Genomic DNA, 22008 nt, shown 5'->3' with positions numbered 1-22008 from the left:
TCCATAGTAGAACATACGAATTTAGTGGTGAAGAAGTGTTTTTTTGCACTTCGGAAACTAAAGACCATCAAAAAATACTTTGATCCTCTATCCTTTGGATTATTGGTGCAGGCATTGGTTCTATCTATACAGTATTGGACTACTGCAATATCGTTTATTTGGGTGTACCTAAAAAAACAATGAGAAAATTGAGAATAGTACAGAACACGGCTGTCCGTCTAATATTCGGGCTGAAGAAAAGAGATCATGTTAGTCCCTACTATAGATTGTTGCACTGGTTGCCAGTGGAGGCACGAGTAATATTTAAATTCTCTTGTATTTGCTTTAAGTTGGTTTGGGGATTGGCCCCTACCTATCTTTTGTCTCATTTAGTGCTATACAGCCCTACAAGGATAACCAGAAATTGTAATTTATTTGCCTATCCAAAAATTACTGGTTGTAGATACAGGTCTTTTCTGGATAGGACTTTTTCCTTTCAAGCAAGTAAGCAGCAGTCCTGGTTAGGTAATTACATCAGTGGAGTCAGGCTGTCTTACGGCGCATTTCGGAAAGAAATTAAGACTGTACTGTTTGATAAATTCATTTCATAAATAGAAGTTATATTAATAACAATAATTCTACTCTGACTACTCCTAGGAAATTGTTGTACTCTTGCTATTTGTATTTTGTACTTCGCTAATTGTCCAGCTCTCTTCAGTGTAAACCGCCTAGAAATTGTCTGATTGTGATGGTATAGATTAAGAATAAAGTTATGTTATGTTATCACTGATGAGGCTGGCTCTTGGGCATTGGTGGAATGAGGCATTATGACATCACAGTCTGAGCTCTGGAATGTTGCTATTCTTTGGGTTTCTGCCAGGTAATGGGACCTGGGTTGACCACTGTTGGAAACAGGATATTGGGCTTGATGGACCTTCAGTCTGTCCCGGTATGGCAACTCTTATGTTCTTGTCTCCCCCCTCCCATCCCTTCATCTAACAGCTCTGGCAAGCCTATGATTGACACACCACTTATGGTGTTGCTTTTCCCAGCACATGTGCACATTTATGCCTCTTTCGTGGTGTATTCTGCGCATGTGCCGATCACTATCACCAGCGACTCATCTCATGTTAATTTAGCAACCTTTCACTACTCTCTGCCAACCTCATTTGCATGTGCGTTTTTTTGAGAATGACTCGTCTTTTTGAAATCGCTACAATAAAGGCTGCAACAGCGGCCTATCGTTTTTTTACCGCAAACTTTTGAGTATCTAGCCCTGAGTCTACTTTCCTTTCATTTCTATCTCATTCTCTACCCCCGCCCCCCAAGTAGATATTTTCAGTGTATGCCTCTCTCCTCTCTCTGTTTTATTTTTTTACGTGTACAGTACTTTATTCTTACTTTTTAAATATATTTTAAACATTGAAATCTGCATAGCTATTGTTTGTGATTTTAGGCATAGAAGAGTAATTAAACATAAAACATAAATTATAGATGTAGAAAATAAATAACTCTTGGATCTGGGACTGACCTGTCTGGTGCCCCAACTCTCCCCTCCCCCCTCCCTCTTTTCCATGTTAACCATTTAACTCACAAGCATTACAACAAAGTAACAGTGACACTCAGATTGGACATAAATAGGCCACAACTTTAATTATTAACAATAACAATAATCCATAAACAAGTTCTTTTCCAAGGTACCATAGTGAAGTATTATTTAACCTTTGTTAAAGTTCCCTTCCCCCCCTAAATTCCCGCCTTGGCAGTTAGGGCTTAAGGATATGACATAGACTTCTATGCCTCTCTTTGTCGGATCACCTGATCTTCCTATGAGCCTGCTCCTAGAGCTTTACTTAAAGTAATTGCTTATTTCCTGATCGGCTACTACAACTAATATGCATCATTTCTATAGCGCTGGCCGAAGCACACAGCCCTGTACATTACATTAACTGTATAAGAGACAATCCCTGTTCAACAGAGCTTACAATCTAATCAGCTAAAATCCTGTAGTTTGGTAAAATGTTGGCATATCGGGCGGCTCTGTGGGAGAAACAAATTAGTACTTATATATCATTTTTGACCTCCTAGTCAGCTTTCAGAAAAATGTTAAAAAACTTATCTCTTTGGTAAATATCATGATTAATTCATTGTGATCTACTATATTGTTAGTATTTCTTGATTTGTAAACCGCACAGAACCGTGAGGTCGTTGCGGTATATAAGAATCTATGTTATATGTTATGTAGCTCGGGTGTCCCACCTGTTGTGACACACCAAAACTTCAGCCCTGATCTCACCCATCAAATTCCCCACCCCCACCCACCAGAGCCAACCAAAGGGGAGGAAAGGCAGGTAAGCTGCCTCCGAGGATCAGGACAAAAAAGGTCCTATGATTTGTAGGTGGACCACTTAAATGAGATAGTTCCTGGGGTCCTCCCCTCGAGACTGCCTGCTCAATCCTGCTGTGAAACATTTTTGAAATAGAAAATGAACAGCCATTCCTCCCGGGGGTCTCATACCCGTCTTCCTAATGTCCTCACATTGTTCCCTACACCACCCCCAATGTCAGCTTCCTGAATCTTCCTCTATTCCTTCCCCATCCCTTTGCTAACTTACGGCCACCAAGGAGGCCTTCCAGCCCAAAGTTAAATTTGTCCATTGAGACTAGCTCATGGACTAAGATGAAATATATGGAGCCCGAGAGTAACAAGACATTTTTAAAGGGAACATTTGAGTTTCATGTTTAAAGATGTGTATGAACTGATATGATCTATGCTCACTTAATGAAATGCGCACCAAGCTGAAGACTAGAAAAACTCAAAGGTTCCCCGACCCCCTGTATGTGTCTGGGTCTGTGCCAAGTTGTGGAGTCAAAGGGAGACAGGGTGGTCCACAAGAGAGAGGAAATAGGTGCCTTGAGGAAGCCAAGGTGACCCTGTGAATGAAGCAAGGGAAGCTGGGGCTGGTACTAACCTGAGAAAAGGGAGGATCTTGGGGAAAGGTAGCAATGAGAATTGCTTTCAGGTTGCACTGCTACAAGAAATGGTTCTTTGGAAATACTTTGGGATCTGGCAGCACAATCCCTCAGCTATCTTACACAGTATGCTTTACTTCAGCCAGGAAAGCAAACAAAATGTTGGGTATCATTAAGAAGGGTATCACATCCAGGATGAAGGAAGTCATCCTGCCACTGTATCGTGTAATGGTGCACCCGCATCTGGAGTACCGTGTCCAGTACTGGTCGCCGCACCTCAAGAAGGACATGGCAGTACTTGAGGGAGTACAGAGAAGAGCAATTAAGCTAGTAAAGGGTATGGAAAACTTCTCATATACTGACAGACTGAAAAGTTGGGGCTGTTCTCCCTGGAGAAGCGGAGACTTAGAAGAGACATGATAGAAACCTTCAAGATCCTGAAGGGCATAGAAAAAGTAGACAGGGACAGATTTTTCAAATTATGGGGAACCACAAGTACAAGGGGGCACTTGGAGAAACTGAAAGGGGACAGGTTTAGAACAAACGCTAGGAAGTTCTTTTTTACCCAGAGGGTGGTGGATACATGGAACATGCTTCCGGAGGCTGTGATAGGCAGGAGCACGTTACAGGGCTTTAAAGAAGGTTTGGATAGGTTCCTAGAGGACAAAGGGATTGAGGGGTACAGATGGGAGTAGAGGTAGGTTATAGGGATAGGAGCAAGAGGTAGTTATAGAAATAGTCAGGGACCATTGCTCAGGCAATAGGCCTGATGGGCCGCCGCGGGAGTGGACCGCTGGGCGAGATGGACCTCTGGTCTGCCTCAGCAGAGGCAACTTCTTATGTTCTTATGTAGAGAAGTCTTTCTTATGCCTATTTTATTTATTTATTTAAGATTTTCATGAAGAGATTTACCCAAAGTGTTTTTTAAAATTGCACATATGGTACCCATTCCTTTATTACCAACTGTATATGAGGTTGTAATGACTTTAGGACGTTCTGGTGTCTTATAAACTACAGGATCAAGTCACCAGAAGGTTCAGGTGCCTTATATTATTGGGAGCTACAGTGTGCCTCCTCGTCTCCCCTTCTCTGTCCTTCCTTCTTTCTCAGCTCGCTCTACATTTCTCACCCTCTTTTGCTGCTTCCTCCCCCCCTCCTCCTTTTCTCCTCGCCCTCTGCATCAACCTGCCTTTTCTCCTCAGTGGAGTGGAGGATGAGGATGGTCTGGTCTGTGAAGGGGACTCTGGAGCTGTTGCTGATAGTTGCAAGTTGAGACTGGTTTGGTCAGTACTTTAGGCCACTCGTGGTTGCTTATTATTCTCATCCAAAGGAGGATAAAGAGTTAAAAATCCAGCCTATCAACTTCTTCTGAATATTTATCAGTCACACAGAGGCTGGTGCTGAGACGTTGAGCTCTGCTCCTGATCGTGGTTCCTGCCAGCTGCCGTGTGAGGAGCAAGGGGGGGCAAGATTCCTGAAGAGCAGTCTTAAGTATTGGGGAGGGAAAAATTCCTACTAAATGAGAAACCTTGGCTTTTTTCCAGACCTGCAGATCACCGAACCTTCTCACCTGGGACAGCATGGAAACCCCAGGGTACTTCTTAACTTTAATCACCTTCCCACTGATCTTAAGGCAAGCATCTGCTACAGGTGAGTTTCGCCCTCCATCCCTTGCTCTGCGTTTCTCACTCACTCTAACTACTAATAAAAAATTAAGCTCTAAATCTCTTTTTAAGTCCAAGCTAGAGATACTACCTAATCCGGGTGAGTGCAGTATATTGTCTAGTGCTTTCTGGGAACTGTACACTTGTGATTTTAATAAGACAGGTTCTGGAATGTATTTCAAAGACCAGCTAAGAAAACTAGCTGGTCACCTGGCTCAGACCAACCTTAACAGGTCCAACACTGATTGATTGATTCAGCTTTTCTATACCATTCTCCCAGGAGAGCTCAGAACAGTTTACATGAGTTTACTCAGGTACTCAAGCAATTTTCCCTGTCTGTCCCAGTGGACTCACAATCTATCTAAAGAACCTGGGGCAATGGGGGAACTAAGTGACTTGCCCAAGGTCACAAGGAGTAACATGGGTTTGAACCCACAATCTCAGCGGGCTGAGGCTGCAGCTTTAACCACTGCACCACACTCTTTCTTCCGCCATGCCAGGTACCTGTTCATCTACCTCTCTTTCCTCTTACTTGTCCTAGTATTGGAATGAATGTGTTCTGCTTTCTATCAATGTTCCTTCTCGCATCTTAGAAAGATTAATGTGCAGATTGTACATATTGGAAAGGATGTATAGATCTGGGTTACTTGATCAACTGTGCAGGAAGCCGCAGACTGCCCAAAGTCAAGGGATTCCAAAAGAGGTCCATAAACTTTCCTTTTTAACATTCTCCCCTCCATTTAATTCTCTTTCCATTGCTTAATTTTTTATTAGTAGGAATGCCCAAGATGTTACAGAAGTTTTAAGTGTCACCTAGCAGCTAAGAGAGGAAAGCTCAGTGTCTCAAGAGTGGCAGAACAGAGTCTCTCGTTCAACATTTCTCCCTCTTTTTCTACTCTTGAGATGTCTTCCTAGATTTCCTTAATGCTTCTCTCTCTCCCTTTCTTTCTGTTTCTTAGGCCACTCTTACAAACCAGGTCATTTAAGAAATTTCAATAATAGCTCTCTTCAATAACAGAAAGTCTCCATTTCTACTACTGAAAGTCTCAAAAATCTCTTTTGAGCTTTAACCTACTGCATGTGGAGAGTTTTATAGTAAGACAAGCTTTCGTAGCTTTGTTAGTTTGGGTACTGCACTAGAACTGTCATTCATAGGGGGCCTACACAGCTTCAGCCTCAGCACCTTGAGGTTGTAGGTTCCTTGTGACCTTGGGCAAGTCACTTCATCCCCCCCATTGCCCCAGGTACATTAGATAGATTGTGAGCCCGCTGGGACAGACAGGGAAAAATGCTTAAGTACCTGAATAAATTCGTGTAAACCGTTCTGAGCGCCCCTGGGAGAACGGTATAGAAAGTTGAATAAATAAATACATAAATTAAATCAACTTATCTAAAATAAATATATTTTTATTTTTAATTTGTATCTGGAATATTAGAGTTAAAAGAAAGTTCTAGAGAGAGAGGTCATAGGATAGAGAAAGGGATAGGTACAGGTATAATCTAAGTAAATATTTCTTTATACAGAGGCTGGTGGATATATGGAGCAACCTCCCACTGGAGATGAGGAAAATATCTGAATTCAAGAAAACACAATATATGCACTGAAGATTTCTGAGAGAGAGGAAGGGAGAGTAGAGATTAGTAGTTGGTATGGATGGGTAGACTTTATAAGCTGTATGATCTTTATCTGTCATCAATTTCTATGTAACTATGAAAGGCCTAAAAGAAACAGGGAATAAAGACTCTCTGCCGACATGTTTAATCCCTTCTATTTCAGAGGTAATGATGAGCTGGTTCCTTTCAAATGCAGACTGAAAAACAAAATACAACATGCAGCTTGTGATGTATCTCTGTAAAAGTCTAACAGAAATACATTTTCCATGCTCTTCCTAATACCAGGAGCTAAACTCTGCACAAACTGTCTAAAGGGTTTGAAATCAGTTCAGGACAGATGGATTACTAGCTTACAAGGCTTTTTTTTAAACTTAAAGAAGAGATGGAAGGATAGAGTTCAGGTATGTTCTGGGTACTTGAGTCTTGAAGCTCTGAAAGAAACAGATTGGAAGGATTGTAGTGTATCTGGAATTCACGCCTGAGGAAAAACTGTAAGAGGAGGGAAGGGGATGATAGACATTCAAATACCTCAATAGTAGGGAACGTGCACGTGGGAACCCCAGAGATTAACTGGGATCTATAGCATTGCTATAAACACCTGGAAATTCAGAAAACCTATATGTAACAACATATTTGTGTCTTTTTATTAAGGTGCGCAAACCAATTTAGCGCATGCTACATGCTAAGACATCCATTATATTCCTATGGGCATCTTAGCATTTAGCATTCGCTAATCTTTAGCACGCGCTAAATCAGTTAGTGCACCTTAATAAAAGGACCCCATAATGTGTAAAAGGGAGAAAAGACCTCAGAGACCTTAAATGTTAGAATTTATATTTTAAAGTTCTTGACTCAAACAGGTCAAATTTCAGCCAATGGTCTGAAACACTCCCCTGTTGTGCATTTAATATATATATATATATATATTTTATTTATTTATTTATTTTTTTCCAGTTTTTTGTCATAAAGAAAGCGCCATCATTTAATTGATAACCACCTCCACACACACTTATCTGCATTTGTAGAAATCATCACACTTAAGACGCCAACACTCCTTCTTAAACCCAACGGAGCCTCCATTTCACCAAGTTTCTGAGGCTTCATCAGGGGTTTTAGTGCTGAAAACTTTTGGTGTGACAGTCATTCTTGAAAATGGGTTTAAAAGAAGGAGTGCTGATGGCTAAGTGTGACAATTTCTACAAATGCAGATATGTGCTTTTTTTCAATTAAATGATGACATTTTATGACAAAAAAATGTTTGAAAAAATACATAATATATTACATGCACAACAGGGGAGTTTTTCAGACCAATGATTGAGATTTAGAAGTATAGAAACATGACGGCAGATAAAGGCCAAATGGCCCATCTAGTCTGCCTATCCACAGTAACCATTATCTCTTTCTCTCTCTGAGAGATCCCACATTCCTATCCCAGGCCCTCTTGAATTCAGACACAGTGACCTATTTGAGTCAAGAACTTTAAAATATAAATTCTGACATTTAAGGTCTCTGAGGTCTTTTCTCCCTTTTACACATTATATGTTGTTGCATCTCTGGGTTGCAACTCTAGGTGTTTTCTGAATTACCAGGTGTTTATTGTAACGTGCTTTTGGGATTAAGACACCTGAAATTGCATTTCATTTTTTGTGTTAGATCTATAGCATTACACCAGGAAGAAAGCTGGGCAGATTAGATAGGTCTTTCAATGCTTATCCTATAATATTCAAAAACATTTTCTGGTCTGTAGAGCTATAATATGTTGACATGGTAAGCAATGGTAGATAAGGCCTACTTGATCCACTCTGTCTGCCCAACTGTTCTCTCCTGTCTCATCATTGATTCATTCAGTGTTATATCTTGGCCTTAGCACTTCCCTCTGTATCTGTCCCAAACAATCTGGAATAATGAAAATCCACTTCAGTGAGGTATGCCTCTTTATTAAAGGGATGACAGACGAGCAGCTTTGGCAGACAGCTTTGCACCTGAGACAACAGAACGAGCCTTATTGTAAATTTCAACCACACAGTTTACCACTGTGGACTTGAAATCTAAGCACTGGTGGAAAGATTGGGGCTTGGGGGTAGAGTTGTCACGTGGTCCAGATCAACCCTGATAGTCACATCCAGCTCTGAATTTGTACCTATGAACTTGTAGTTTCTGTTTCTCCAGGAAAGGGAGGACTTGCAAGTCAACAGATGGAAGTGAGCAAAACCCAGAGTTGGATCAGACTGTCAGGGTTGACTTGGATTTAGTGCAGACATGGGCAAACTACGGCTCACAGGCCATATCCAGCCCATTTAGTTTTTTAATCCGGCCCACCGAATTTGTCTAAATTTTATTATTTTGGATTTTCATAACACTAGCGCTAATCTCGACTCCTCTGGCTTTGCGCTCCTTCCTGTTGTCTCTGCTTCTGCCCGCCCTCTCGGTGGCACGAGGCTGGGAGAGATGCACGGTGGTCGCCTTTTGCGTCATCCCCCATGCAGCCTCCACCTGGAGACGTACTGCCACCGTTCACAATAGGCCTGCACAGGTGAAAGGGTGGGGCTGCAACAGCAGAAGCAGTGTTTCCGCTTCTGCCAGCATGGAGTGTCCCAAGTATCTCAGGTAAAGGAGTGCGCCCAATCAAGGTTAATGATATAATAATTTTAATTGTTATCGATGCTGGATCCTCTGCTTAGTTCAGTAATTATCCTTGACTTTAAATGTATGCTTTACTCTGCTGTGACTGTTGGATGGAAGAGTGGCATATATCCCACAGGATTCCCCTAGTGACTAGGTTTCCCCCCCCCCGGCCCCTCTGTCAGATTTAAGAACTCTTTGTGGCCCACGAGTCAAAAAGTTTGTCCATCCCTGGTCTGGGGCCATATGTAAAGGTTTCAGATACATCTAACTAGGAGATTCTCAACCCGGTCCTCAGGTCATGCCCAGCCAGTCTGGGTTTTAGGATATCCACGATGAATAGTTGAGATAGATCTGTGTACAGTGGAAGCAATGTATGGAAATTTATCTCATGCATAATCATCGTGGATATCCTGAAAACCAAACTGGTTGGGCGCATCCTGAGGGTTGGATTGAGAGCCACTGCTCTAACTGTCTCTTTCTACCTCCTCCTAATCCAGTGATTGCCAAACCTGTCTTGGGGGAACCACAGCCAATCAGGTTTTCAGGATATTCACACCAGTAATAACTCTGTCCTTATTACATTAATATGGCATGTCTCCCATTGTGTTGAAATTGATCGTCTCTATGTATGCAAACTTAGATAATAACCTAAGATGATCGAATTGTATGCTAAGCTTGACTCCCCATGTACATCAACCTAAGAAATGCAATCCATACTGTACATATGTAAATTATAACCCGATTGTCTATACATTATGTATGTCAACCTGTAACCAGTTCTGAGCTCGCTGCGGAGGATGGGATATAAAACAAACGGGCTATCTAACATTGTGGATGTATTTGACTTTATCCTACAATAAAAGGCAATTCAAGAACATTGTATTCCACAGTCTTTGTTTTACTTTGGTATCCCGTTCTCTACTGTGGAATTCTTGGGCCTTACTTGTTTGCCTTTGGGGAAAAGATTATGCCATGAACTGAAGACTGAATATTTCTGAGATCAATGTAATAGATGACGGCGGAAAAAAGGGCCAATCAATCTATCCTGTCTGTCCAGTTGTCTTCATTTCTGGTTTTCTACTATTGCAGGTAGCTGAACAAATAAATACCCAGATGTAAACCAACACCATCGGCTCCCTCATATTGTTTAATCACTGCACACTCTCTGTCATGAGCACTTTAACATTGTTACAGTGTTTACCTTCCCCACCTTTACTGGTAGATATTCTAGGTCGTGTTCCTCCTCCTGGGTTCCTGTGCTGTTCAAAATATCTTGTCACCCTATGCTCCTTGATGTTAAGTTTGTGTAGGTTATCCAAGTTCTCTGGGAAGTCCAAAAGCAGCTGTACCACCACTGTCTACTCACTGGATTGAAGTCTCCCTTTCTTGGCCTCTTCAAGTTTCATGCAAATGTGCCAACATTCAGAGCCTTTCTCTCATGTCTTCTACTTGTCATCAAGACTGTGATCTCTGTCTGTCCCAGGCATGTTTCATTCCGTCAGGTATTGTGGTAGATGTTGTCTCCAGGTATCTCAAGCTGTCTTGTAAAGAGAGATTTTCTCATGTTTCCTCTGAAACGTTTTCTGTGTAACTTCAGATTATGACCCTTTTTCCATGAAGACCCTTTCCTTTGGAAAGTGTCACTTGCTTGCATTTTATTGAAATTTAGCAAATATTTGATTGCATCTAGGGACAAGGGACATGTATGGTTTTCTAGAGTATTCAGCAGTGATATAGCAAGGGTAGGAGGCGCCTGGGGCAGTGGTGCTCCCTGCTCCTTCTGCGCCACACTCATGCCCTCCCTTCACATCCCAATACATCTTTAAATCTTCGCCAGGGCAAGCAGCTTCTTTAGCCTGCTGCTCTCGTAGGTTTTCCCTCTGATGTCATTTCCTGGCCCCATGACCTGGAAGTGATTTCAGAAGGAGCCAGGCCAGCGCAAGCAGTAGGCTAGAGTAGTTGCTCGTGCTGTTGAATTGTTTATTAGACAACCCAGTGGCATTATCATATGATACTGTGCTGTTTGGTATGGCAATGAGAGCAAAAAGTCAGATTTCTTCTAATAATAACAAATTTTACATATAATGACGGGGGTTGCCATTCAACAAATTATGTATAATTGGAAAAACTGGAGTAGATTAAATTATAATTTCTGGTGGAATTCCTTGTGTCATATTTATAAAATGGAAAGATTTATTGCAATACAGAGAGGATGTTTTAGGAAATTTCAAGATGTGTGGAAGCCATTAACAAAATATTGTACTGATTAGATGACATTTTTTCCCTTAAATTTACAGGTTTAATTATGAGGGGGGAGGGGGTAATTTTATTATTATTACATATTGTACAAGGCATTTGATTATATAATAGGAAAGGGTGGGAAGGGTGGGAGATAATAGCATTTCATTTGTACTACTGATGATTATAAAGTGATATATTTATTGTTAATCTATCTTAACATATTGACACACTTATTGTAAGTTTGAAAATGAATAAAGATTTATAAAAAAAAAAAAAAGATTTTAAAGAGGTTTGGGGCAGGGAAGGGAGGGCGTAAACATGGAATGGGAGGGGGGTGGAGAGTTGCTGGGACCCCCACCAAGACAGCGCATGGGGCGGACCCCCCCTCCCTTACTACGCCAATGGTACTCAGTGTTAATACTGGAAGATAACAATGACCCCTGACCACTGATTGAGGCTAAGGGTCATTTAACAATGATTCTTCTGTTTTGTAGATAAATGGTGTTATGACTCCCAGGACATCAACTGTGGTGAGTATTGATGTGAAAGTGACCGAACTACTGTCAACCTACAGTATTACCAAAACATGTTGCAACAAGTGATGTAGTGAAAGGAGCTTCCAGAGTCTCTGAAGCTGCTTAATTGATTCTTTGCTTAAAATAGGATGGGGCTGGCTTCAGAAAGTTAAACCGTCCAAGTTTTTCGGTAAGACTTTGCAGGGCATTACTTTTTAAAAAAAAATTCTTTATTAATTTTTAATCTTTGACAGTGTATTACAATTAATATAACTTTAACAGATTATTTACACACATTATTAAAGAAAACATCCATTTTCCCCCCTCCCAATTATTAATATATTAAATCATATTATTTAATACAATATTATATTTAAATATTTTTAAACTCTTCCAAATACTTTCCTCTCCCCTCCCCCCACCCTGGATGTGTAAGGAAGTCTAAGAAATAAAATATATATCTCTATTATTGTATGTTAACAAATGCAGGCAATGGGCTCCATACTTTATTAAATGTATTGCTAAGACCCATAGCCATCCAAATGATCACAAGGAACTGGAAATGTTATGATAGACTTAACTACACATTCTGGTGGGCAAGTGTGTGTAATACATATAAATATGAAAGAATGAATGCGGAATGCTTGGGTCTTTGCAGGGCATTACTGATTATAGCAGGAAAAAAGTCACTACCAATATATTGACGATGCTGTCCTCAGGGAACCCATGCAGCCAGCTGTTCATAGTGGGAGGCCCCAGCTGCTTCCAGAGAAGGGTCCTCCCAAGTTTGGTTTATTGGACCTCATAATCCTGCTGACTTCCATCACTCCTTCTATCTGCAGAATGTCTGTGCTACCCACTGGCGTAGAAAGGGTGGGTGGCGCCCCATTCACCCTCTTCTCTGTCCCCTCCTTCCCCCCACCACGCGCGCATCCCTTCTCTTCCTCTGTACCTGTTTAGCTTCCCTGGCACGGGCAGCATCTCCAGCTTGCTGTCCGTAGTGGCAGCGACTCTCCCTCTGACGTCACTTCCTAGTCACAGGACCCAGAAGTAACATTAGAGAGGAGCGCTGAGGCCAGCAGGAGCAATAGGTTGGAGCTGCTGCTCATACTGGTAATAAGCTAAAGGTATGGTGTGGGGGGGAAGTGAAGGTGTGTGTGTGGCAGGGGAGGAGTGGCTAGGAGCGGGGGGCGGAGAGATACTGGCGCCCCCACCAAAATGGCATCTGGGGCAATCTGCCCGCCCTACCTTACCAGTGACTATTTTAAGCTTACATACCAGCTGTGCTGATCTCATGCATTGTTGGCCGATTTCTGCTAACAGTGGGATAGATGCTGCCAGCCTGGCTTTTCTGGCATTAAACTGGGGTTTGAAAATTTCTACCCTGCTATTTCTGGCATTGGAATGGGATACAGATGTTTCTACTCTGCTCGTCCTGGTATTAGAATGGCAAAATGGTGGAACTCTTTCCCGACACAACTAAGAACCTTCCCCTTGGGAATTCTGATCGACAAGTCGATGAAGCCGTCCACGCAATGTGCTGCGGCGGCGAAAAGGGTGAACAGAATGCTAGGAATGATAAAGTAGGGGATCACGAACAGATCGGAGAAGGTTATCATGCCGCTGTACCGGGCCATGGTGCGCCCTCACCTGGAGTACTGCGCCCAGCACTGGTCACCGTACATGAAGAAGGACACGGTACTACTCGAAAGGGTCCAGAGAAGAGCGACTAAAATGGTTAAGGGGCTGGAGGAGTTGCCGTACAGCGAAAGATTAGAGAAACTAGGCCTCTTCTCCCTCTGCTCTCATCACCTTGCGCTTAGACTACTGAAATGTACTTCTCTCAGGCCTCCCGCGCACCCGTCTCTCACCTCTTCAATCCGTTCAAAATTCTGCTGCATGACTCATATTCCATGAGAGCTGCTATTCTCACATTACCCCTCTCCTCAAGTCACTTCATTGGCCCCCCCATCCATTTCCGAATACAGTTTAAACTAGAGAGTTGCACGGGAACGGGGACGACGGGAATCCCGCGGGTTCCCCCTTTGGGTCACGGGGATCCCGTGGGGACGCCCCTAGGGTCGCGGGGTTCCTGCGGGGCTGGATGTACTCAGTCGCGCGGCTCTTCTCCCTACCTTCTCTGCTTGCAGCACAGAGCCGAACGGAAGTCTTCCAGACGTCAGCGCTGACGTCGGAGGGGAGGGAGGGCTTAAACCAAGCCCTCCCTCCTTCCGACGTCAGCGCTGACGTCGGGAAGACTTCCGTTTGGCTCTGTGCTGCAGGCAGTGCAGGTAAGGAGGAGAGTAGCCTCGCGGTTCGAGTGGCTACCAAGGGAGGGGGCGGTCCGCCCCGTCACACCCCGCCCCGGTTGCAGCACAGCCGGCCAGGTCCCCTTACTTTTGTGGCACTTCCCCGACCGACCGACAACAGCCCCGGTCCGACAATCCTCCCTGCCCTGTAGCCGCGAATCTAAATTATCTTCTTACAGCAGCTGTAATAAGGTAATTTAGATTCGCAGTTAAGGGCAGGGAGGTTTGTCGGACCGGGGCTGTTGTCAGTCGGTCGGGGAAGTGCCACAAAAGTAAGGGGACCTGGCCGGCTGTGCTGCACCCGGGGCGGTAGAGAAGGAGTGGGGAGAAGGACGCTGAAAGGCCATGGGGAAGACGGGAGGGGGGGGAAGGACTCTGAAAGCACTTGAAGACAGAGGAGGGAGAAGGATGCTGAAAGCACATGGGGAAGACAAAGGGGTGGAGAAGGACGCTGAAAGGACATGGGGAAGACGGGGGTGTGTGTGTGGAGAAGGACGCTGAAAGGCCATGGGGAAGACAGAGGGGGGAGAAGGACGCTGACAGGACATGGGGAAGATGGGGGGAGAAGGACGCTGAAAGGAAATGGGGAAGAGAGAGTAGGGAGAAGACGCTGGCAGGGAAGAAGACAGATGCCAGACAATGGGGGGAGCGGAGAGAAGAAGATGGGTGCCAGACCAATTTGGAAGGGGGAAGAAAGGGAGAGGCACAGTAACAGAGCAAATGGAAGATGCAGAAGGAAGAGAGACAGTGGATGGAAGGAATTGAATGAGAACATGAGGAACGCAGAAACCAGGCAACAAAGGTAGGAAAAGAATTATATTTCTTTTTTTTTATTTTGCTTCAGGATAAAGTAGTATATTAGTTGTGTTGATAAAAATTTATAAACATTAGAGGCTCTGGTAGAAACCCATTTGCAAAGTATGTATTCTTCCCAATTAATATTTTCAAATTAATAAAGTCTTTTTGCTTATTTGTAAATGGGTTTCTACCAGAGCCTTTAATTCAGTAGCATAATTAAATGAAATAACTATTTCTGAAGTTTATAGGGACGGGCGGGGATGGAGGGGATTCCTCGCGGGGATGGGTGGGGACGGAGGGGATTCCTCACGGGGACGGGTGGGGACGGAGGGAATCCTCACGGGGACGGGTGGGGACGGGTGGGATTCCTCACGGGGACGGGTGGGGACGGGTGGGACTTTGGCGGGGACGGGTGGGGACGGGTGGGATTTCTGTCCCCGCGCAACTCTCTAGTTTAAACTCCTCTTGCTGACTTACAAGTGCATTCACTGTGAAGCCTCACAATATCTCTCTTCACTTATCTCCCCCTATGCTCCCCCCATGATCTCTGTCAATCGGGCAAGCCCTTCTTATCTGTAGCCTTCTCTTCCACTGCCAACTCCAGACTCCGTCCCTTCTTTCTTACGGCACTGTATGCCTGGAACAGGCTACCTGAATCAATACGTCATGCTTCTTGAGGAATGTTGCTGTAAAACGATGCTACATCCACTGTCGTCTCTACGTATGTTGCAACAGATACTCATAGAAATTTCTTTCTTAATAATGAGCAAGGTCCCCGGGGCATGCGAGACTTTCTGAAGGTAGTTCTTCTTCTGGATGTTAAATCCATTTTGTTTTGCTTGTTAACTCCATCAGCCCCATTACTCGTCCAGTCGAGAGCTTTGCTCATTCATCATCTACAGTTTGTAGTAGGATTTATGGTTCACTTAGCAGTATTATAAACACGTTACGTCTCTGTTAAGTTGTCTAGGGAAAACCATAACCTCTTATCCAGGTCCAAATATCATGGTCTAATTATACGACACAAAACCCAGGCTAATGAGAAATATCTTTATTATGAAAATAGAAAAATATAATTCACAAGCCAGCTGCAAAATCTAAGTATTGTTCACAAAATATCTGATTACACAAATGAAACTCAGTACATAATTATCACAATCTAATTGTTAGACAATTGAGTAATTTTACTTGTTAAATACACACTAAACAATTCCTTATAATAATAATCCCTGATTAGCAAATGATTATATTATCAGCAATGGAGCTTTTCAACCCTTATCCTTTATCACAAGTGATCCTTATCTAACCCAGCTGATAAGAGTGTAAATCCCGTATTCTCACCTTAAGGTCAGCCGCTCAGACGAAATTAGGTGGAAGGGAAAACTTCTTGGTAGCTTTAGAAGACGTCAGGAATCCTGTTGTTAAAGGTACACGTGTTGACAATCCTTGATGAGGCTATAAATCATCCGCAAACAAGTCCCGTTCCATGCTGAGTTCAGAGCCGTTTTAAAAGTCTGAATTTCTCTCTCTTAGGAAGAGAGTCACACGAGGTATCTTACAGGTCTAATTATTGAAAGAAAAAGTTTACATATAGAACATCTGTGAGCAGATCTGAGCTTCCCCGGATCTTATCACAGACTAACTAATTAATTAATTAGCCGTCTTTCTTGTATCTCATCAGATGACCTCTCGGACCAATCCAGAAACGGATGAATAGCCTTTCTGTGGAAAGTATCATATAGGCTGGTAGACCCAGGGCCGTTAGACAGATAAGAACAGGATAATTTCTTCAAGATTCACACTGTCCCATAATGAAAGCACAGATGAATGTCCTTGAATAGTATAACATTCTGGTACATACCCATAATGCATCAGGCAGAAACAGCAAAGCTGTGTACTTCTTTCTTCTTGTAATTCATGCTTGGAAAAATCTCTTGTTCAGCAGAAAGATATCTTGAGAATGGTTCAGGCTTGGATGACATCAGAGAGGCCTAACTCACAGGTGTGAATACGGAAATATCCCTACAAGTTGGAACATCTAGGGATCTCTGATATCGATTCTTCTCAAGGACTCAGACTGCAGAACACATAGGCGCCCTTTGGAATTCTCTGACGCCACTTGCTAGAAGTAGATTGTTAAATTTGTGATCACCTTTTTTGGTCCAGTGATATTCATTGATAGGAGAGCTGATGGTTGTTTACTCAGGGAAGGGAAGGGGATGGGAAGGATAAAATAGATAAATGTTCTTGTTCAACAGATTTTTTTATATCCTGTTCATGGTACTGATATTTTTTCTTTTGTCTGATACTACTTGTATTACCATGCCAAATTTTCAATAAATATGTTTAAAAAAAAAGAGCAAGGTGTCACCTCTGTAGGTGAGCATTTTTGAGGACCAGATCTTTCCATCAATGATGTTATGGTCAGAATACTAGAGAGACATTTTAAAATAATCCAGGAATGTAAGACTTTTTGACGTTAAGATGATGAAATACCTCAACAAAGGACTTAACAAAGAAACAAAGAAACATAATGGCAGATACAGGCCAAATGGCCCATCTAGTCTGCCTATCCACAGTAACCATTATCTCTTTCTCTCTCTGAGAGATCCCACATGCCTATCCCAGGCTTTCTTGAAATCAGACACAGTCTCTGTCTCCACTACCTCTTCCGGGGGCTGTTCCATGCATCTACCACCCTTTCTGTAAAAAGTATTTCCTTAGATTACTGGGTTTCCTATCCCATTATAAACCTAAAATGATACCAGCTCCTTCTGATTACTCCTCCTATCTTGTTTCTCCCCCCCCTCTCTCAACTCTACCTTTTCCCTTGAAATTGTCATTGGAATGCTTTTATGTTACACTTAAATATTCTGATATTTTCGTCTTTCGCCCACTCCTGACCTGAGGAAGAAGGTTCTGGCCTTCAAAATGCTGTCAAAAATGTATTAACATAATCCAATAAAGAGCATCACTTTAATTTTCTCTTTTAAACATTTCTATTTATTATCTGGTAAATCAGGCTGTATGTTAATGTTATTCTCCGAAACCTGTGGCATGCTTCTAACCCTGCTCTCCAAAGGCCCTTCTAACTCAGCCATATGAAGAGACTCATTGTGGGGCCTCATCCTACCTACTCCTTTTGGCAGCAATATTTTCTCGTTACCTCCCACCATACTTCTTTCCCCAATCACAGCCAGCAAGAGGAATTGGGCAAGCCATGCTTCTTACTTGCTGAGCCCTTTCCACTGCCAGCTTCCTTCTGAAGTTAAGAACATAAGAATTGTCATACTGGGACAGAACAAATGTCCATCAAGCTCAGCATCCTGTTTCCAACAGTGGTCAACCCAGGAGTGAAGTACCTAGCTAGATCCCAAGTAGTAAAACAGATTCTATGCTGCTTATCCTAAGAAGAAGCAGTGGATTTCCCCAAGCCATCTCAATTGCGGTCTATGGACTTCTCTTTTAGGAAATGTTCCAACCCTTTTTTAAACCCTGCTAAACTAACTGATTTTACCATATTCTCTGGCAATGAATTCCAGAGTTTAATTACATGTTGTGTGATTTGGATTCATTATGTTTTTGTGTGTGTGCATGCATGCATTTTAATGTGTCCAGAGCTAATAACTTCCCTAATGGAGAGGCAGCAGAGAAAGTGGGGTTCCTGATCAAAGAGGAGCTATGTGCAAAGAGCATTCCTACCCCTGCACAGGGCTGATCCTACTCTAATTGTATCCCTATTGTCCCCTGCCTTGAGCAACTCTGTGTCCTTTTTCACTGAAGTACAATGTCCTATAGTACTCCTGGGGCCCTTAACTCCGAGCACAGTGCCTTTAATTAGAGCACTCCAGACTGGCATCACATCTGGATAGAAGTCATGTTCTAGTTTCTTCAGTTCTGAAAAGGATCACTGTTTCTGCTGAGGATAAATCCAGGTATCTCCTTCTGCATCTCTGTTGATGAGTCGGTCTTTATCTGCTGTCATTTTCTATGTTTCTGTGCTTCTCTCTAGTTCTCTCTATCCTCTTTCCTACCCACAGGTCCAGCTCACTGGAAGGATGTTAACCATAACTGTGGAGGGGAGAACCAGTCCCCTATTAACTTTGACTGGACTCGAATGCGCAGGGACCAGAACTTGGGCGGCATCACATTTCAAGGATACGACAGAGCTCCTCCTGGCATGTGGAGGTTAATGAATAATGGACACTCAGGTGAGCGATGAAAAGGGACGTCATAGCTGTGTAATTAAGAATCCAGTGCTATACAGAGTTTACAGAACTGAACTGTTCACAGCATGTACCATGAGCCCAGTGCTGCATACAATGTTTTTTTAGTATCAGTTGTGCCCCATAGTCTGTTTCCAAAGTCTTTCCATTCCTACCTTCTGCAATTAACTCCCCCCCCGCTGCCTTATATTAAGATACATCTCTGCAACACATGCTGCTTTATACTTGGTTATTGTGCTATCTATATAGTCAGCCCTGTTTTCTGCTGCAGTGCCTTGATTTGTATTAATTTGCACTGTATCATTAAACTTTTCATATTGTGCTGTGTTTCTAAGCTCCGCGCAGCATTTCATTGTGTTGTGGCATGCTGATTTCTGCCATGTCGTGTTGCTGTCTGACCTCTTTATGCTGCCTGTGTATGATCATCTGCAGTGCTGGTGCAGCTGGAAGGTGAGACAGTGATTTGGAACATGAATATCAGTGGAGGTGGCCTCCCCAACATATTCCAGGTCTTACAATTCCACTTCCACTGGGGAAGTCCCACCAGCAATGGCTCTGAGCACACTGTGGGTGGCAACCAGTATCCCATGGAGGTAGGCGTGTGGTCCACTGACCTTTCTAACCATTTCTATAAAAGGAGAGTGACAAGCAGTGCTCAGAAATTCCTGTTAGGTTGTTGCCTGGTGCAGTATGACTGATAGCTTAAGCTGGTCCTGGTTCTTTCCCATTGCTATCTATATAATTGTAGTGGAACTATTTGGGCATTACTGGACCTGGATCAGCATGTCAGATGGCAACCTTCAGTTTATGAAGGTGTAAGTAGGGAGAGCTAGAGTGGCCAGAATGCTTGTTTATTCTAGTTATTCATGTAAATTTAGGTCACACCTTTCAGTAGTACCACAAGTGTTACACTAACTTTGTTCTACAGGTCTTAAGCCCCTGAAGCAGCCCTTGTTGGGCAAAACCTGACCAAGTTGGGCACAGTTTTTAACTCCTCCATATCTGTTGCTAATAAAATGCTTGGACTTCACTTACAGACTTTTGGGTCTTTTTCCTGATCTACTCCGTACTCCTTGCTTATTTGTACAGTGCCTTGACTTATCCTTACAAAAAAGGCACATAAAAAAATCTTAAACCATAGATAGACCACATGTGAGCACATATGTTTCATTGTACCATCTCTAAATCCATATGTATGATACATGTTGCTTTGTATTTGGTTATTATGCCATGTCCTAGAGCAGTGATTAAGCAATAGGGGAGGGGAGAGCACTAACTGCATGCATGTGGAAGATAAGGGTGATCATCACCAGGGCCTATGCAATCCCTAAGGATTGTGGGTAACATCTCTCCATGCCTTTTCTCAGCTGCACATTGTTCATCTGAGTGTCAAGTACCAAAGTATCGCAGATGCCATGAAGGATCCAAGTGGATTGGCAGTTCTGGGTTTCTTCTTCACGGTAAGCTTTGTGTACCCATGTGTAAGAGCCTTTTCTCTTACTTGTGTATGTGTATGTGTATGTGTGTGAGTGTGTATTTGTATTTGTGCATGTGTCTTTCTGAAACGATAGGATATTTCTGTTTCTGAGAGAAGAGGGCAATTCTCTGGGTAAGTATACATTATTTTGCTCTAAACTTTGATAATTTTTGAGTTAAAAGCTAAATTGTAGGTTCCTTTTATAAAGACTGTTTAGATTTCAAAAAAGCAAACTTTAAAAAGCTAGTTTCCATAGTATAAAAGCCTTTTATAGTTTTACAGTTTTTAAACTTCAACTTTCTGCTAGAGATAGTCTCTGGCAGGCATAGCAGGGTCTGGCTTAGTCTTAATTCCCACCCACCCCTAGCTCATTTCTTTATTTATAGTCTTAATTTATAGGCAATTATTCTAATTAGGACAACAGGAGAACTGTTTATTATATATTCTCATTACATTTCATTAGTTGCTAAGAATCAAACACTAAATAAAACATACAATATAATCCTAAGTCTCTAATATTCCTAGAACCTTAATAAGGTTTAATTAATCAGCCCATAAAAAGATACAGACAGTAGTCCAGCAGCAAAAGAGGTGCTATCCAGTCTTTTGCAATGAGTGTCACATGTATGATTTATCATCCACTTGATGAGAAATTGTATGTGTGTGCTTGCTGCAGAGTTCCTAGCTCTCAGAAAATGAGTTTGTTCTCTTGAGGCTAGAGTTGTAGACTTGGAGGAACTGAAGGAGACTGAGAAGTACATAGAGGAGACCTATAGGGACATGGTAAAGAAGTCCCACCTCCAGTCTGGAAGTTCCTGTGCTGCCTTGGAAAAGTGAGGTCTCTTAAAAAGAGAGCATCACTCTAGTGAAGTAGGAAATAATTCTGTATCCAGGACCACCAGGAGATGCAATTTACAAAATGGTGCAAAATTTGAGCATGGAATGAATACAAGCGTGGTGCAGGTACAAGCTTGTCAGTCTCTACAGTGACAAACCCTGAAGTAGTTGTTTATGAAATTTAGACTCCCTGTTGGATTGAACAGCTGTGTACTGCTACCCTTTTATTGGAGGAAAGAGAGCATGAAGATATGCAGCTAAGTATTTTCTGGATTGAACTATATCCTTCTTTAAAGCATTGAAAAGTTGGCATTTGTTTTTGTTTGTGAATGCAGTGAACCTCATAGAACACTCTTTGATAGTATATGGATATAAATGAGGCCGATAATATTTGATACCTCAATGAACTTTGGGTATATATATATTTTTTTCTACTGGTAGAGTTTCCTCTGACCAATGAAGATTAACTGAGGTCTTTTTTTCCACCATAATATATTTTTGAGAAATATATCATTGTGAGTCAGGTTGGGGTTCCTGCTTCCATATAAGGGTGTGTAATAGTGGTGATTGTGATTTTAATTACCACAACATTTAGTGGATAAATGTTACATCAGGGAGTGATAGGAAGGTAAAATTCCTAGACATCATAAATGACTGCCTCTTGAAGCAACTGTTCCAGGAACCAACAAGAAGGGAAGCTATTTTAGATTTGGTCCTTAGTGTAATGCAGATCATATTATGGGAGAAAAC

The 22008-nt window shown here is 42.4% G+C and overlaps 1 protein-coding gene across 4 annotated transcripts in view; it reads left to right on the top strand.

Annotated features, from left to right (window-relative positions):
- LOC117366142 (carbonic anhydrase 15-like) overlaps positions 1–22008 on the top strand; it is a 42446-nt gene that overhangs the window by 4885 nt on the left and 15553 nt on the right. The window contains exons 1-6 of one of the 4 annotated variants that reach the window (XM_033957292.1): positions 4159–4235; positions 4497–4602; positions 11591–11626; positions 18759–18929; positions 19377–19537; positions 20312–20404. In XM_033957292.1, the coding sequence (XP_033813183.1) occupies positions 4533–4602; positions 11591–11626; positions 18759–18929; positions 19377–19537; positions 20312–20404 (531 nt within the window). In that variant the 5' untranslated portion in view covers positions 4159–4235; positions 4497–4532. Of the gene's footprint in view, positions 1–4158; positions 4603–11590; positions 11627–11688; positions 11802–18758; positions 18930–19376; positions 19538–20311; positions 20405–22008 lie in introns of those variants that run through there. The other 3 variants (XM_033957293.1, XM_033957291.1, XM_033957294.1) reach the window with 3 other exon arrangements.

This window comes from Geotrypetes seraphini, chromosome 8 (assembly GCF_902459505.1).
Source record: "Geotrypetes seraphini chromosome 8, aGeoSer1.1, whole genome shotgun sequence".
Classification (NCBI taxonomy): domain Eukaryota; kingdom Metazoa; phylum Chordata; class Amphibia; order Gymnophiona; family Dermophiidae; genus Geotrypetes; species Geotrypetes seraphini.
Note: the sequence above shows the minus strand (reverse complement) of the source record. Positions and strands in the feature narration are given on the sequence as shown.